The sequence below is a fragment of the Passer domesticus genome, chromosome 14 (genome assembly GCF_036417665.1).
Source record: "Passer domesticus isolate bPasDom1 chromosome 14, bPasDom1.hap1, whole genome shotgun sequence".
NCBI classification, from domain to species: Eukaryota; Metazoa; Chordata; class Aves; order Passeriformes; family Passeridae; genus Passer; species Passer domesticus.
The window spans coordinates 12,401,376-12,419,467 of record NC_087487.1 but is presented as its reverse complement, the minus strand read 5'-3'; the positions used below and the strand labels follow the sequence as shown (position 1 = coordinate 12,419,467).

At 44.0% G+C, this 18,092-nt stretch overlaps 1 protein-coding gene across 6 annotated transcripts in view; it reads left to right on the top strand.

Moving 5' to 3' along the window:
* The first annotated feature begins 371 nt into the window (after window positions 1-371).
* Window positions 372-18,092, top strand: part of ZFAND6 (zinc finger AN1-type containing 6) — a 36,345-nt gene continuing 18,624 nt past the window's right edge. Inside the window, exons 1-2 of one of the 6 annotated variants that reach the window (XM_064388481.1) lie at window positions 372-520; window positions 3,183-3,273. Coding sequence is in view for 1 of the 6 variants with exons in the window: in XM_064388480.1 (XP_064244550.1) it covers window positions 7,436-7,437 (2 nt within the window). In the remaining 5 variants the exon portion in view is untranslated. Of the gene's footprint in view, window positions 521-1,062; window positions 1,748-3,182; window positions 3,274-7,270; window positions 7,438-7,518; window positions 7,756-18,092 lie in introns of those variants that run through there. The other 5 variants (XM_064388482.1, XM_064388485.1, XM_064388483.1 and 2 more) reach the window with 5 other exon arrangements.

Genomic DNA, 18,092 nt, shown 5'->3' with positions numbered 1-18,092 from the left:
AGCAGGCGACATTATAGACAACAAGAGACTCCAAGGGCACCGCCGGGCACAGAACGCGAGGGGCCTGTGAGGGACTGACCCCACACAGCGCCCTGAGCCCCGCAGGAAACGCCGCCAGGAGGGACCTTCCCCTGCACGGACCTGAAGGGCAGAGAGGGCAGCAGCGGGCGCATCCAGGGTATTTTACAGCAAAATGAATTTATTTGTGGGGCAGGAGGGCGCCCGCCGCCGCCCCAGCAGCGCTGCCCGCTCGCCTCAGGTCACCCCTGCGGGCGGGGGGGACGCGGGGCGGGCCGCTGTCCCTTTAAATAGCATTCCGTGGTTCACGTCGCCGCCGTCGCCGTGCAATAATTACTCGCGGGCCGTGGCGCCGCCTCCCGCTCCCCGCGGCCTCCCCGCCTGCGCTCCGCCAATCAGCGCCCGCCCGCGTCACTCTGAGGGCAACGAAACACGGAGAAAGGGGAAAAAAAAGTTTGGTGCGGAGCGAGCGCGGCCGGCGGGCGCGGCGGGCCCGGCGCAGGTGAGGGAGCGCGGCGGGGCCGGGGCGGCCGCGCCGGGGCTGCGGCGGCGGCCCCGCACCGCCGCGGGGCGGGGGTACGGCGGCCGCCCGCCTCTTGGCCTCGGGGAGCGGCGGAGGGGCTGCGCGGAGGGCTCCCCCTTCGTGCCCCCGACCCCCGCAGGCAGCGGGCGAGGGGCTGCGGGGCGACGGCGGGCGCGGGGCCCGCGGCTCTTTCTCTGCCTTTTTTGGTGGTTCCGTCCTCGTCTCCCCACCCCCGGCGGGCGGCTGCGTGCGCAGGAGCCATCCCGGGGCAGAGGTGTTTGTACTCGTGTCCTTGGGTGGAAGGGAGAGGCAGAGCCGGCCCTCCGCCAGCGCTGCGCCGGCCGGGCCCGGCCCCGCGCCCTCCGCACGGCCCGCGGGGCCGAGACCCCGCCCGGCCCCGGCCCCCAGCCCGGAGCGGGCCCCGCCGCCCCTCGGGGAGCCCGGTGCCGCGGGCTCGCTTGGCTGCTGTGGGCACGGGGGTGCTCGGCGGGAACGAGCGCTTTGTGCTGTGCCGCTCTTCTGGTTAAGGGTTATTGCTTGTAAAGTCTGTCGTACTTCGGCGTTTTGCGTTGTGAAAAGTTATTGTTGTTGTTTTGGTGTTCGCCCAGGAGGCCTGTGAGGTTTAACCCAATTTGCCTCCTAGGCTTTGCCAAAAGCCTGGAGTGATAGATAAAGGGTGTGAACATCCACTCGTGTTTCCACAGGATGTTGGGATTGGGTAACCTTAGAAAATAAAAAGGGCAGTTACCTTACTGCTGATAACAACAGCAGCGCCGACGAAATACAGAAACTTCCACCGTATGCGCTGGTGTAATGTGGAGGCATTCAGCAAAACCGTGGTGGTTACTTCACCCCCTGCATGGATTGACTTCAAGTGCACCGTTGTGTTCTGAAGTCCATTCCCGAGTGTTTGTCCAGGCTTGTCCTTTACTAGGTGTCATTGCATAAGAGTTACAGGGAGCAAAGAGCGTGCCGAGTTTCTTTCACTCTTCTAAGGTTCTGTGCTCACATCTTAGCTGTGCCAAACTTTACACTGAAAAGAGAAGGGCACAGCTTGGTAAGCTGCCCTGTGAACTTCAGTGAAAAAAGAATTTAAAAAAATATTCTCTTCCTCCTCCTGCTTACAAGTAAATATTTTTGTTTGTCTTGTGTCGTCTTAAATAATTTTTTGCACAGAGTGCTAATCCTTCTGAACTGTGGATGATGGTAAGTCAACAACTCAGGAAGTAAATATGTCAATTCATTCCTTGTCTCTTTCTTGTCTGTCGTCTAACTTTTACAGCTTTACTCTGTGAATTTTATCTGATTTGTTTTTGTTATGCTGAGGTACCTGTTCTTTACTATCATCCAACTTTTAGAACAAAGGGACTGGCTCTTCTCTGATCTGTCTTGCAGGCCAAAATAAACGTATAATGGGAGGATTTTTGTTCCTTATGGTACTGAATAGCAAGGTCTCTGACATGTCAGTGGCGTAATTCCTTGGGTTTATTTGCAGATAGAGAAGATAATCTTCACTAGTGGGAAAACTGTCTCTTGCATATGTTCATAGAATACCTCTTGAAATGTTTGTCTTAAAAACCTGTGAATCATGTTAAATTTATTTTAATCTGTTACTGTTTAACTTCTTGACTAATCATGAATTTATGGCAAAAATTAACAGCATTGTATATGACATAGTATACTTACAGGAGTGTGATTGAAGAATGTAAGTTTACATTTCAACTTCTGGTTACTTCAGGGCCTCAGATGGCACATTCAAAACCTTACACAAATAGCTTGAAAGAGATAGTGGCAAGTTATCAGAGGGAGAGTAACATTAACAGAAACTACTGAAAAGTTGCTATGGTTACAGATAAAGGTAATCCCTGTTTCTGTGAAAGTGTGTCGTTTTGTAACAGCTATATTAATCAGTCTGATTTCTGAGAAAATTGGAAGTATGCAAACTTCTGGCTCCATTTTCTTGGCAGTTAATTGCCATGCACTTTTTTTTTTTTAATACTGAATGGGCTGTGACTAATATTCAGGATACATCATTTGACCTACAAAGATTATTATAGATTACGTATAAAAGCACTTGGACTATGCTGAATTCAGTGGACACTGTAGTATACTTATTTGTGCTCCACCCAAGAGATACCTGATATCAAGGAAGTGTCTTTTAAAATGTCTAGGTCCTTTTTCAAAGACTTTGGCTGAAGCAAGTGATGTAGCCCTCTGTCATCAGAGACCTTGGTTGTGCAGCTGTACAAGATACAATTCTGTGTTCTCATTAAAAAAAAAACACCCAACCAAATCACACCCCCCCCCCCCCCCCCCAAAAAAAACCCAACAACCCCAAAGCAAACCCAGATGGCAGCTGCTGAGAAATTGAGATCTGTTAAGAATGTCCAGCTTTATAGGCCAGCAGGCCACAGGGCAGGAACAGATGATTCTGTTAAGGGTTTATTGCCTACAAAGAAGGAGTTGGGATGTAACATGCTGGAACTTTAATAATATCTCAGGTCAGCTAAGCTTTGGGAGGTTTGAGATAGCTGCTAAAACAATCCAGTGGGATGTGTCTGTCTGGTGTGTCTGTGCTGCTGTCCAGACAGCTCAGCAGACCTCTCTGTGTTTACCACATGCACCTCTTTGTTGTTTCCAGATCTGATTATTGCAGTGCAGTAGTACGTCTGGCGTTGAAAGCAGCAAGAGGAATCTCAGAAGTTCAAGATTACTGAAATCTCATCAGTCTGGTATGTTGTTCTCTTCAAACTCCTGGAATAGCAAGTTGAATTCTTTGTACGTGAGGGCCTCCTTAGTTACAGCTAAGGATAAGTTTCCTGCTAGGTTTCTAGGGTCTTGGCTTTTCATCAGCAATTTCATTCTCGGGAAGTAATGTGCTGCTAAGAACTATGAACTGTGTATTGTTGGGCTTCTGTAGAAGATTGTTTTTGGTAGTGGTGTTTGAAGCAGGACAATGAACCCAAGCTCTGGGGACCTTCAGTCAACATACACTCTGAACTTGTTTTCTTCTTGCTTATCCAGCTTGGAAATTCCAGGTACTCTTGCAGACTTTCAAAACTGAAATCAGGCTGGAAAGGAGCTACTGCTAGCAGACTTTGCAGAGACTGATGTATTGAAGAATGTATAATATGAAAAGGAATGCTTGTTTCTTCAGCTAGGGATTTTTTTCCCACTGCCTTTATGGCACTCATGAAATAATGGGGTTTTTTTAGGTTTGATAAAAAAAATTTATAATATTGTCTCAAAGTTATTTCTCAAATGCCAAAGTTCTGAAATTCCTATGCTAATGTACTTCTTAAATTGCTGTATTTTCAGAAATACACAGCAAGTTTGGCAACTATTGTTTATCAATAGGGTTTATAAACTATTGTTTATAAATACAGCACCTGAGGGTGTGAAAGGCATGGGAAGTTAAATATTACTTTGAAAGCTGTCTCTAGAAATAAGAAAAACTAAAAGTCTGAACTATAATAATAATAAATAAAAAATTTGGCACATGCTGTAGTGTAGACATCATTGACAACCAGAGGGTAAAGTCCTTTTCTCCAGTGCCAGTTCAGTGTGTGTATGCAGCAGATCAGTTTCTTTCCTACTTATTAACATGTACAGAATCCAGGAGGTGTAGTGGATTCAGGACTGAAAACCAGCTGCAAGATAGCAAAGAAAGCTCTTGTGGCTCACACTGATCTGCTGGGACCTGGGTTGGGTAACCGTCTCTTCATCTAATCCCTGAACAGCCATCACATGTGGCTTTTGATCACTACTATTCTTGTCTCTGTTTGAACTGGTGACTTACAGATGGAAGGCTCTGTTCCTGATCTCTTGAGCTGTCAAGTCTCCCAAACTTGTTGTCTTGTATGTGTAAGATTACAGAACAAATGGCCTTTTAGCTGTTGCATGATTCCCATAGTCAAATGAGAGTCAGGTGCTCTCTTACTGTCCAAGTGCAAAGTTGGGTGGCAGCAAACTGATATTTTTTTAACACTGCTGTGAAAGCTTTCCTGCTTAGTGTTCTTGCAGCTGCAGTCTGCTGTTTTCCTTTTTTTCTGCATTGCTACAGATAATTGTAATAGTAGCAAAGGTTTAACTTGAGTCTGAACCTTAATATTTATTTGCCTGTACCATTTTCCCAGAATGTATGTGTGTTTAGAGGGAAAATAGATGGCTTCTTGCAGAACTGAGGCTGAAAATTAGGCTTTTTAATCTAGTTTCACTACATTTCCTTCAGCATGGGTCAATGACTTGAATATCAATGTTTTAATGCATGGATTCCCAACATTCAGATACAAATATGTTTACCTGTGATTTCTAGTCCAGTGACCTAAGGGTCAGCCATGAATCTGGTTTGGACACCCCACTTGACAGATCATGTGGGGATCTTCCCTTTTATGAGGATAGCAAATTACTCTTGGGGCTTTCTTATTAGGATAGTTATGGTGTGTTTGTGTTCTGCTTTTAAGTGAGGTGGGTAAGAAAATCTGGGAGGCCAGTGCTGGGTTTGCTTTGCCATCCCCTTTCTGCTCTGGGTAAGCCACACTTCTGCCCATCACAGGCTGGCCAAACTCCTGCCAGCTCAGACTCGAGGCAGGTGGAAGGGGCTGATTAGCACCAGAGCTGCTTTCAGGGGTTGGCCAGACTGCAGGGCTCGTGGGGGGAAGAGGTGGGGAGGAAAAGGGATGGAACATCTCCCCTGTAGTGATAAGAGCTGCTAGTTGCCTGTGTGGCAGAAGCATGAGCTGAAGTGTGGGATGTTTGATGATAAAAAATATTTTTCATTGCCATTACAAGGTGGTGAGGCTGCTGTGGTAGCAAACAGAGCTGGAAGCTTTTGGAGTAGTATATTTGGTTTGGGTTTTTTTTCCCCCTCTTCTCTTTAAAGTATCCCAACAACAATGTTTACCATAGGGTTGTTATGTCTTCAAGCCCTTGGCAGTTTGCTTGATACAATTTGTGACTTGTGCTGCTGTTTCTATGGGCCTAAAGTTAATGTGCTCTGAATTGAAGCTTTCCAAGATTGGTTCCTGAGATACTTGAGGGACCCTTTATTGGTCTGTTTTGTTTGTGTGAACCGTGTTCTTGGTTTTGATTGCTTAGATAAGGGTTGGTCAAAAAAAGTGTCATGCAAGTATGAGTTATGCTCAGTGGAGCCCAGATCAGTTTCCAGCAGTGCTGGCTCTTGTAGGGCTCTGCATTCAGTTGCAAGGATTAAGGTCTGGTTCTTTCAGTTTGTATTTTAGGTATTTTTGTAAGTTATGTGAATATTGTTAATTCTGTTCTTGTAGTGTTTCATACATATCAATTTATAACCAATTGCTGCTTTTCAGTTGTACTTGGATTTGTGGCATGGTAGGTTGCTTTAAAATAGGTAACACAAAATGTGCAATTTCATCATTTTAGCAGAAGTAAATGTCCCTCTTGAAGGTGTTTTTATGCTCTCTTTGGTGTATCACACCTCAAGGGAGCACTTAGCTGTAAATATTTTCCTGATGTTGTGTAGTATTTGCAGTAAAGCAGTGTGCTGGACTGCCTTGGACTTCATTAATCTGTATTAGGGAAGTTAAAACTTCCCTGTTTCGTGGTAATGGTAGTGGGTGAAGTAAGGGAAGGCAGGCAGTTCCAGCACTGGGAAAGGTGACAAGAACCAGAAACAAGTTTTTCCTCTCTGCCTTCGCACACGACAAAAACAACCCCAATGTGCTTGTGCTGACAAGTGCTTTATCTTCCTCTAGCTTAATATTTTTAGTTTTACACTAAACACGTGAAAATGTTTTATGTAAGGCAGCCTTGCTACCCAGATAAGTCTTGTGTAACTGTGGTGATACTTGTGGGTGCAGGAGGGAGCACTGACTGTGTTCTGGCTCTTCCCTGCGTGCTTGTTAGGATGGGGCAAGGTTCGTCCTGAACCAGGTGTCCTGGCTGCACTTGTGAAATATTTGTTAAGCCTTGTTTTGTTTTTACTCATCTTTTACTGGATAGTTGTGTAGGGAACCACATCTGCGTTTGCACGAAGGAAAAAGAACCGCTTTTAATCTAAAAGACAGGTTTTTGTGTGGTGCCGAGAGGAAGCTGTGCCGTGGGAAACGCTGCTCTCATAACGTGACCAGGACCTTGCAAATTTGTTCAGTCAAGTGAAGCCTGAATAAGCACAAAAAGTTTCTGGCAGAAGCCGTGGTACCTTGTGGGATGGAGACAGTCACTTCCTGCGGAGCTCCTGCTGACTCATGCTTTAAATGGGTGGAAGTCTTTGGAAGCAGCGAGCCGGTGTATTTTTAGCCGGGGTTACTAATTTATGTCGTGTGCTCGGCCTCCCCGGGTGACTCCAGTCACCCTTAAAGCGCGGATGGGCTCCAAACCCACAGCTAATTTTATCCCATAAGTGGAGCAAGCGGCAGTTGTGTAATTGCCGCGGGAGCAGCGTTCCCAGCCCGCTCGGGTGCTATCCTCTCTGCCACCCCCGACCCCCGGTCCGGGAGGGGTGGGTGCCCCGCCGGGACCGGGCTCCGTGTCGGGGTTTGGTCTCGGGGTGCGCCCGCCCGCGGCTCGGGCTCGGCGCGGCGGCAGCGGGGCACGGCCCCTTTAAGAGCGCGCGCCCGGGGTGCCCGAGCCCGCCCAGCCTAACCTGCTAGCGAGGAAAAGTTCTTCACGTGACGGACAGTCCGCTCCGCCAATCAGCGGGCGCGGCCCGGCCGGCGGGGCGGGCCTCCGCCGCCTCGGCCAATAGGAGCGGGAGGGCGGGCCCCGTGCCCACGGTAGGTTGCGCCGAAGTGCAGCTCCAAGTGAAGTTAATCTGGGGTGAAGCGAGCAGAAAATTGTGGAGACCGTGGTGGTAGGAATTTTGCCGTTCTAATCGCGTCGTGTGGCGTCGTTCCGCCCTCCGGGGCAGTGGAGTTCATGTGCGTGGGGCTTTCCTTCGTCGTTCCGCTCTCTAATGATGGCAGGATATTAACATTTATGCAGGGAAGCAGAACAAAAGGGCTCTTTAGACAGGAAATAAGGTGCTGAGAGACTCAAACTTGACCGAGTTTCTTTTGTCATCTCTCGGCTTGCACCGGGTGTTCTGGCGTGGAAGGATCGAGCGGTTCCACATTATCTCATGGAGAAATGTTAATTCTAAAATAGCGAGGATAATGCTGCTGTTTTGGAGTTACACAATGTTACAGGAAGAGAGCTCGATTTTAACTCTAACTTCCCTGATTCTGATGAGATTGGAGGTAACTAATTATGACAGCTGCTGTGGGATTATTCAGTGATAGCATTTGCTCCAAGTCATTTGTCTTAAATTGTCCTTTGTTGTATCTCTGAAGGCTGCTGTGCTGTTGTCTGTGTGTTTGTTCTTGATGAGAAGAATGTCTCGCAGGTCTTCAGCATTTAGAACAAAGATATGTAAAAACTATGTAAAACATGGCAATTTTCCCCTCAATTTTAATCAGTTTTGTAGGGTGTCTGGGTCTGTAGGAGCTCTGATTACAAACACAGGCAAGAAAAATGAAGTGTTACTGCTCTGTGGTGCAGCTATTACCCTTCCAGCTAAGGGGGAAAAAAAAGGGGGGGGAGGGATTTTCTTTTTCCTTTGGAATTGGTCTGAATCTCTTTGGAAGCCTGTATTGCCTAATGGTAGCAGGTGTTTTATTTGAGGGAAGATTATTTTCAGTTTCTGCACCAGTTATATCATATATGGTATTTTTAGTGACACTTTGTGCATCTGAAAGGGCTTCAGGAACAGGAAAAGTATGAATTGCCATGGGTGGCATGGGATAGGGTGAGAGGGAGGAAAGCAGGAAGTGGTGAGGCAGGAAACAGGGGGGCTCTAATGAGAATAAAGACTTTCTTTTAATTGTCACCCTTTCTGTATTAGATGAGGCCACATACAGAACAAAGCTTTCAGATTGGGAAATCTATTTTCTTACTTCCCTGAATACTTCCTGTTTTTATAAAATCACTTGGGTTGATACACAGCTGCTCCTGGGAATTGGAAAGAAATACTCATGTCCCCAATACTTGTTGAGTCTGAGAAGTTTGGTGGGTTTTGTATGATTAGTCATGGTGATAGAAGAATGGATGTGAAAAATTGAGCAACAGTCTTTCAAATGACCGTGGAAAGCAATTGCTTAGACCTTTACTGAACGTAAACAAGTGTTATTTTCAAAGTATGCCTCGTTCTTTCAGTTTTACATTGAGCCATTCTGTTTTCTCCCAAAATGCTGGGTATAGATTGCTTTAAGGTGTATATATAGCAGTGTTTTGACACACTGGTGTCTTGCCATGAGCCAGTGGTTTATAGGTCTGAATTACTAATTTGCTCCTGCTGTCTTTATCTGTTTATACCATTTTTAAATGTCCTGCATTGTGTTTAAACCCTGAAAATACTATTTTAGAATGGGCAATGACTATATATGGTCTTCTGGCAGAGAGCTAGGATAGGTTTCTTGTACTGGGCTTGAGACCAGGATACGTAAGTGTTTAATACCTGGATCTTAATTTTTTAACTTCCATGTGATGCTAGGCCTGAGACTAAGTGGCTAGTTAAAGTTTCCTCTAAACTGATGAGTATGTGTATTAGAATTGCTGAAACTGAGGCAAGGCAACTAAGGTATTTGTGTGCTATTAAATATTACATTTAGCCAAAAACTGTTTTCATTTAGAACCAGATAAAAGCTGAATACATGAGGCAACTTGATTCCTGTTGCTTGATCACTGAGCAGCCACGTTTCTGAGTCCCCTCTGGCCCCCAACTTAGGGAAGATGTATTATCTGGGACCAGTTGGGCTGATTTATTCAACACAGGAGTGAAATGCTCGACTCTCTCGCCACATGTATACAGTTCTAATGCAGGCTGTTTGTAGAAAGCAAATCTGCCCTAAAGGATAAACATACCACTTTGCTGGCACAGCTGTACAACTTCTGTATTCAGGCTACAGCAAATGTTTCTTGCCTGCATTCAAAGCCGTTGCTGGCAGGACCTGTGTTGTCCCTGCACGACGATTGGTTGTTCCAGCATTTCTTGTTCATAAAACCTTCTCCTGCACATGCTCCATCTGCACATCTTAAACACTGTGAATGTGTTGTGTGCTGTGGGATTTATGTGTCTGCTTCTTGTGCCAGGAAGGAATACACATCTCTGATGTGAATAAGAGATTCTCAAAATCCACTGTAACTCTGTGTATAGAGCACAGGATGAAATTTTATCTCCCCTCTTTGAGACAAAGGACATCTGTGCCCTGCAGCCCACCAGCTGCTGGTGGCACTGCCCACAGTGAGGTGGGTGGCCCAGCACGAGCTGGGATGGTGACCCTGCACTCTGGTTCTGTTCAGTGCTCCTTGGAGCAGGCTGTGTGCCTGCCATGGGCTGATCTCTGTAAAATATTCCCAAGCCTTACGGAGGGCTGCTGTCCACCCTGACACCAGGAATGTGGGCTTTGGGTCCCCCCTGCCTGCTGGCCCTCTCTGCCATTCGTGGGGCCTGCTGCACGCTCCCAGCAGAGTGGGCTCTGTGAGCACTGCAGGCACAGTCAGGCAGGCTGGCTCAAATTGTTCTGAACTGGTGGCTGGAGCCTGCCCAACTGGCTCTTTTCCCCTTCTCTTCCTCCCCCTGTTTCCCAAGTGGTTTAGGGATCATTTCTGCTAATTGCCCTGTGCCCAAGGCAGAAGGGAGGGGGGAGAAGAATAATGTCATCCTAGAGCGTGTCAGCGATGCCCAGACAGGGACACCTGCCCTTGCTTTAGCTGTGAGTTTGGCCTCTGGTTTTCTTGCAGTTTCTAGGAAAGGGGGAGCTGAGGAGGCGTGATCAGCACGGGGCTGCTGTTGCAGGGCAGATTGGTGCCCAGGAGCAGCCCTCTGCTGCAGATACAAGGGCTCCTCAGGAGATAGTTGTGTGTCCTCCTGTGGTGTGGAGCTCGCTCTGGGTGGGGCAGATCATCTGCCCAGTGATGTTTATACTGTCATAAGGTTTTGTGAAAATAAGCAGTTAATTGCACATGACCTACAAAGGAATAAAAATAGTTGGGATCTGTTCTTGGTCTCAAATCTATTTAACAGAGACATGAAACATGTTTGGGGATTTTTAAAGCTGCTTAATTTTTTTTTTTTTTTTACCTTTAGAAGTATCAGGAACATTAAGTCTTTCTTCCCTGTTCTTGTTGGATCTCTCAGATGTGTCATAAGCTTCTCAGCCCTTAATTGAAGGGGTGGGGTGATATATTTTTAACAGATCCCGTCTTCTAAGTGTGTTTATAGGGCTTTTGAGCTAAACAGAGATTAGCTAAAACAAAGCTTTGACAGTGCAAAAACTGTTTTGCCTCAATCATGTTGGGGTTTTTTACTCATTCTCCAGTTGTTCAAATAAACTGAGGGTTTTTTTCATTTGAGAAGTAACTTTTTTGGCTATTAAGTTATACATTAAGAGATAAGTTGATCTAAATGGAGCAGAAGATGGATCAGGTTGGGATTTAACTCAGTTTAAGACAGTATTTTGAGTATTACTTAGACAAATGAATACATTGATTTGAGTATTTCCTAAAAATAGCTCCTTTCTAAGCAGCAGTTTTATTAAACTCACAGTTCTTCCTTTAACTTAATGCCTCAGCAGTCTTGCAGGAGCTCAGACTGTCTCTGTGCTGAAGACCACCCCTGCTCAGCTGTTCTGCCCTGCCAGGGTGTATTTGTGTCACAGGACTCTAACCTTCAGGATATGGTATTTGTGAGTCTGAAACGTAATAATCCTGTATCTGGAGAACTAAACTGTAAACAAGTGTGGCTTGGCAGGCCCTGGCAGCCACCCCAGCAGTTCAGCTAGCCCAGGGTTTAAGAGAGCACTGCACCAGTGTGTCCTGTAATTCATGATGCTAATGCGTCCTTATCGAAGTGAAGAATTAGGGAGACAAATATAAACTTAATAATCGAATTCGAATGGGAGCTTGAGAGGTATTTCTGAGATGGAAGTGAGGTGTTTTGGGCTCGCTGAAACATTTTGCATTGCATGGGTTTTTTAAGCAAGGCCTGAAGTTTTCACCTTTGGTTTGAACAATGCAGGAGTCTGGATGATTTTCATGTGTGTGCTGTGGAATATAGTTGTGCTGATGAAAGCAGAATATTGGAAAACAGAATATGAGAAAGGCAGGTATTTTTCACTTAAGGTTTAAAACATGTTTGCAGCAAGAGAACCACTGATTCTTCAGGCAAAAATGTACATTCTGTACCTAAATTTGACATATTAATGCATTTTATACAGAATGCTATCTCTCTAATTTAGATTGCCAGAAGGCATTCAGTGAGTTGTTGATCATGCTGGTTTTAAGGATGGGGTGGCAGGGAAGATACAAGATTGCAAAGAAGGATACAATTGTTTCTCTACTACCCCCCCCCCCCCCCCCATATGAATTTTGTATGAATTCAGGACATTTTTCTAAAATCAGATACAGTCAAGTCCTTAATGCAGTGCAATGTTGTGATGTACCAGAAAGGTTTCTGTGCAACAGGATGACCTTGTATTGGGATCTGCATCATTATCGAGGTAGGGGCAAAAGAAATGGCTGTGAGTGTTAAACTGAAAGGTTTGGAGATTGCTCGCCTTGCCCAGCTGCTTCAGAATCAGGTAAGGTGCTTATCAGGTAGCTTTAGTTGTTGATACCAGAGAGTTTTCTAAATGAATCTCACCAGACTTCTCATGTTGGGATTATGTATCCAAATATCATGCTAGTATGACATGCTGTTGGATATTGTTGTCAAGTCCTTAAGTGATTTTGTAGGTATTAATTGGAATTAGTTATCAAACGAATGCTGTTCTCCAGGAGAAAAGTATGTATTTTAGTGTTTTGTGATATCAAAATGTTTGATTACTAATGTGCAAAGTAAGAGAAGAAAATTGTGGCCACATGGAAGAACTTTGCTGAAATACTTTTTAGGGAAAAGACTTTAGAATGGCTCAGTAGAATTGTTTTGAGTATCAGCATATTTTCATGGGGTTTGTTTAAAGTATCCTTGGAGAGGAGGAAGGCAGTGTTAGTAACAACAGGTTAAGGTAAGTCTATTACTATTAGTTACATAACAAACAAATTATCAGTTGTGTGTGACAAACCATGCAGGAGCTAAGACTAGTGCTGAAATCAAGGAGTGTTTGATTTGTAGAATGGTCTGGCAGCTGGGCATTTTATTGCCTTCTTAATAAGTCCAGTCAAACTTGGTGCTTTGAGTGCATTTAAAAATGATTTTAAACTTCTGTGCAAAACAGTGGAGGAATTTGCTTTAATTTTTTTCTTCCAGTATAACAACAGAAAAATCTCATTTCACACTCTGGTCACTTGGTTGGTTTTGTTGCCTTCCTGCAGTTGCTTTTCTCTTACTTGGTGTCTGTGAAACTTCTGGCTCTTGCCTCTGGTTTCTCTGCAGGAATTAGCTTGTTATTCTGCAAAGTCATAATGTGACTGTGACCCATGGTCTTAAGTTTATACCTAGTCATTCTGTATATAAATAAATCCCTGATTAGTTGCTACCTACTTATCCTTCTGACTTCAACCTCAGATCCCACACAATCAGAATGCTTGGAACCTTATTCTTCTCTGAATAATACCTGTGTCCTTGCTGCAGCTCTGACATCTTAATTTCTCAGACTCTCAAGGCCTGAAATGAAGAATGTTTTGAAACTTTTTTGTATGGCCTGAAAGCTCAGCCTGGTGAGCTTAAACAGGGTGGCATGTGCAGTGTAAAATGTGCAGTGCAATGTTGCTGGGTTTCCTTGAGCAGCATCAAGTTTTACAATGGGACAGTTGATTTTTGAAATGCAGGCTTATGGGTTAAAATTAATAGTTTTTTTAATGTAAGGGATGCAGATATTCTTCAACAGTTATGTGGGGGCTTTTGCTCTCACAAAAGGTGTGTGAGACAGAAGGGATTTCTGGGAGGCAGTGTAAGGGCACTGGGCTTTTCTGAAGCTGCTGTGCCTGTGAGTGCATCCTTAGGCCAAGCTAAAGGGCCTTGTTCTTACTGATTACACTCCTGTTTCTGACCCAGTACCATAATAAAAAGGAAAATACTTTGTTCTTTTTTCCATTGTCCTGATAATAGCCCTGTTGGCCATAGTTTGTGAATGGAAGGGAATGAGCATCATGATAGGAAGCCACGTGTTGTTGACAGTTGAAGCTCAATATCCTGTGAGCAGATTTTTTTCTCTCCCCATTTTTATCTGAAGTGTGACACTGGCTTTAATATGCAAAGCAAAATAGTTGATGATCTGGCCTGCATTTGTCCATGTTTATGTAAGTTTCCTTTATATTTTGAACTTTTCTTTCTAGAGAAAGTGCTGTTACTTTGCCATATGTCAGGCTGTTCTCTGGCAGAATACAATCACTATGGCAAGAGGATAAAAAGAGAAATCGGATCTACTTAAGGAGTTATTGTTCAAAATGCTTCTAAAAATGTATATTTCTGTTTATGTGACTTGAGGAAAAAGGGGAAATGCCAGGGCACTACTTAACAGCTTGGCCTTTTTGATTCCAAGTCCCTCCTTTAAAGCCATTTATGGCTTTATTTTTCCATGTAGAATTGTAGAAAAAAACTCTGTACAAAGGTAGCACAGTAATAAGTGGGGAGACAGTGGCATCCAGCCATGCTATTTTTAGGTGATTGTGTTCTTAACTTGCTGATCTAAGTGTTCTGGACAGTGAGTGGGAGAGGCATTGTACTAGAAATGAGTGCTCACAGTGGAATCTTGTCTGGAAGCAGAATGAATAGCAGACTTGGTTATCAGGAGGGCAGTTCACAGAGTTGTAAGTGGAGTATTTTGTAGGTAAAAAAGATGCCCTAGTGATTAAAGCACAGTGTTTGCAGTGCAGACTCTTACTCGAGAGCTGTCAGCTCTGGCTTTCTCCTCACTTGAGAAACTGAAATATGTGCAGTCTGTTCTGTATGGGCTTAGGGAAGAAGTGTAAAAAACTATTTTCTGTTCCATGATGGCAGTGGGGAAGAAATGCCAGTTGTCCTCAATCAAGTTGATTCCAGTATTTTTTTAAACTTTTCTTAAGCAGTGACCTCTCCATCTGAGCAAGTGGTGTACTTCTGGAAACCTTCAGAAAGGAGAGTGTCTCATTGCAAATTTCTGATCATTCTCTAGCCCCCTTATATGTTGACCTGACACTTAGATACTTAAAGCTGACACAAGGCACCTCTCACTAATTCAGGCTCTGACCTCCTGGTGATGTGGGCCTTTTTCCTAGGCTTAAGCTGTAAGTGAGGCTATGCCTTAAACTTTAGTTCTGCTGTTGACTTGGTAGGTTCACCTTTCTCCTGCAGTGCACTGTTAACTTTGACTCCTGTGGCAGAGAGCTGCACCACAAGCCAGATCCAAGGGCCAATCCAAGCTTTTGAAAAATGAAGTCTTCAGGGTAGATCAGTTCCTGTCCCAGCAATATTGTGACAGAGGTATCTAAAGCCCCAAATGACCTGTTTCATGAAGCCATTGCATTTGTTGCATATGAGTAGATCCTGAATGCATGTGTATAGGCTGCAGTTGGATGTTTACATGTTCCATTGTTTCAGGGAGTGTAAAGTGACAGCTGAGAGGAAACTAAGGGAAGATGCAAAACTTCAGAGTGTGTCCAGTTGGTCTGTTCCTGTCTTCAGTGAAACTTGACAGTGTATTTGAAGTGAGGGATAAATACCAGTTGTCCAACATGGCAGCTGCTGATCACCTGTGAAGTATTTTCCTATGCTTTGTGCGGGGTGATAAGTTTTACTATGTAGACATCTACGTAGTACATGTAATTTGTTTGGGATCGTGTAAGCTGGCTTCCCCAGTGATTGAAATAATAATTAAAGGATAAAAAAAGCAGCAAACACCCCCCCCCCCTTCCAGAATAGCATTGAGGTTAAAACAAAGTAATACCTTTGAGTCCCTTGACTAAATTTAAGTGTATTGCAGGAGATGAGGAATGCAGCTTTGCCACAGGGAATGCTGTACTTATACCTCTTCTGCTGAAAACTTGTCCTTACATACCCTCTTTCTTTGGTCAGGCTTTAGCTTCAGGTTGAGTTTCCCATCAAACCACAGTAAGGGTATTGTATAATTTTACACACTTAAATTAGATATAGTGCATAATTCTAAATAGAACTACACATCATGCATGATAATCACAGCATTCTTGGAAGTTAAGCTGAATTCAAGATGCCCTGACTGATGACAGTTTTATTTATTAACACATAGGAACCCCAATATTAGAGCAGGAGCTCCCTTAGCATTAGACCCATGTAGAACTGTGGCATTATAAGCTAATTAAAATTCAACATAGTGCTGTTTATGAAAACAAATTATAATGTGTTTTGTGCTTACTGTCAGTTCTCGGCAACAGGTGCTTTGTTAACAAGAAGCTGTCTATTTCGGGAACTCGTGTTAAAGCGGCTTTTATCTCTTCTGGGTTTGATATGCTTAAAATAAGTGAAACTTATGCTGTATTGAGAGAAGATTACTTATTCACTGAAGCTCAAAAGAAGCGATTACTGAATCTATATCTATTCTTTCAGTAATTATGAGGGTAATCTTGTAAGTGTTTGAATCCTTCTTACAGATTATTTCTCATCAGTGGGTTAAGTCAAACCTGTTTTAAAATACAGCACCAAAGATAGTTTATGGAGTTGCTCTCCTGCATCCCTGTTGGCCTGGTATTCTAAAGGAATTTAGAGAATTCTAGAATCTCCTGGTTCTAGTTCTCTACAACCTCTGATTTCTGAAATGGCCAGCTTCAATATCTGATACCAGAGAAAGCAGAATCCAGCCCTGTCTGGTCTGTTTCAGGGTAGCTTTCTTACCTTTTGTAGAGCATTTTAAAAGAAGGCATTTCTGTTATCTGACAGATTTCAAGTAAACCTTAAATTTATGGGACTGTGAAGGGCACCTCAAGTATTCCTGCAGCACCTGAATGCCAGAATACAGGTATGAGATGGCACAAACTCCAGGGGAAAGAAGAGGGCTCCTCAAGCAATATCTGTGACTTGTGCAGCTTGGCACCAGTTCAGCCACACATGATGGAAACTGTGTGAGCTGACATAGCCAACTGCTGATGAGCAATTACTGACATGGTTTGATTTTTCTAATGGGTGTAACTTCTGAATTTTTTTTTTCCTCTTGAGCAGAGATGCCAGAGCTCACTCTAAAAGGGTACTCTTTTAAAAGTAGCTGCACATTCTGTCACAAGTGTAACTTCACGTCAGGTTTCTGCGTCAGTCTTGTCTTAGGGACAACAATCTTCCAAAAATGGGCCTGCTCAGCCTGTCTGCCTTAGATCTTGGGGGAGCCGGGGAGGCTAAAGTGAGTAAGTAAAATTTCATATCTAGGGGGACACTCCACTCTTCACTGGCTTGTGCATGGGCATAGAGTGCTTTGGGTAGGACAGCGTGACGAGGGGGTGGCTGGCCAGTGTCCTCTCTGCGTTCCTCAGATATGCCTCTTGAACTTCTCTCACCATGCCTCCCCTGGGATGCCAGATCAAAACCAGCTTCCTGAAACACATGATATACTCTTTTCTCGTGTTCACTTTTCTTTGCAAATCAGAAATTGTCTTTACTATGTACTGAACAACTGTAGTTACTGTGTTGCTCTCAGTGCTTTTAATGTTTAACTAGTTATCATTATTGAAGGTCCCTGTCACGGCTCACTGTAAACAAGCATGTCTAGCTCCAAGGGTTATTTGCTGTTTTTTCTCTTGAACCCAAGAAGTGAGTTGTATGTGGGTTTTGTTTTGTTGTTTTCACTTGCGTTCAGGTTAACCTCTCCAAAAAGGCAGCTTTGTCAGCTTAGATTTTCTGATAGTCATCACTGGAGAGACAGAAACTTAAAACCTGCTGGTGGTGCCTCTTTCTGAAAGCATTTCTGTGTTGCTCTGGACTGGAGTTTGCTGGATGAACTGGGGTTGCCTACAAATGTATTGTGCTCCTGGGGAATAAAAGGCTTTTAAATTCTCTAAGTCAGAGGAAAAAATGATGTTTCTTTGAATCTCAGGAAGTTTGGATGCTGTCATATGCAAGGATCTAGTTCTAGTGGTGCTGCAGTGCTAGTCTAGAACAGCTAGGAAGTCCCAATGTGCAGGCTTGAATGTACAAACAGTGTAATCCTTGGCATCCTGACTTGTATTTTTGCTGCTTTAGACTCAATTTGAAATGCATGATAAATAGGAGTGTTGGAGGCTTTGTACAGAGTGCTGCTCTTATTTTTTTATGTGTCTTAGCAATTAGCAGATGCTCCATAAAGTAGTGGTCATTCCTGCAAAAAACCCAACATTACACCAGTGGCTTTTTGTGGCAGCTTTCTGCAATTCCAATGTAAATCCTTTTGTCTGTACTCTGCCTTTTTGAAATCCAAAATAGATAAAATATGATTCTTCCTAAATAGGTAATAAAATATACCTCTTACATTGCTTGTTAATTCTTGGGGTTTTTTAAGAATTAATCTTCAGTAGAGTAATGACGTCCATGGAATTTGCCCTTTATTTGGTGTGTTGACTATACTAGAAAGTTTGGAAATTAAGTATGAAAATTTTGCTCATACTTGTTTTTGCTTGTCAA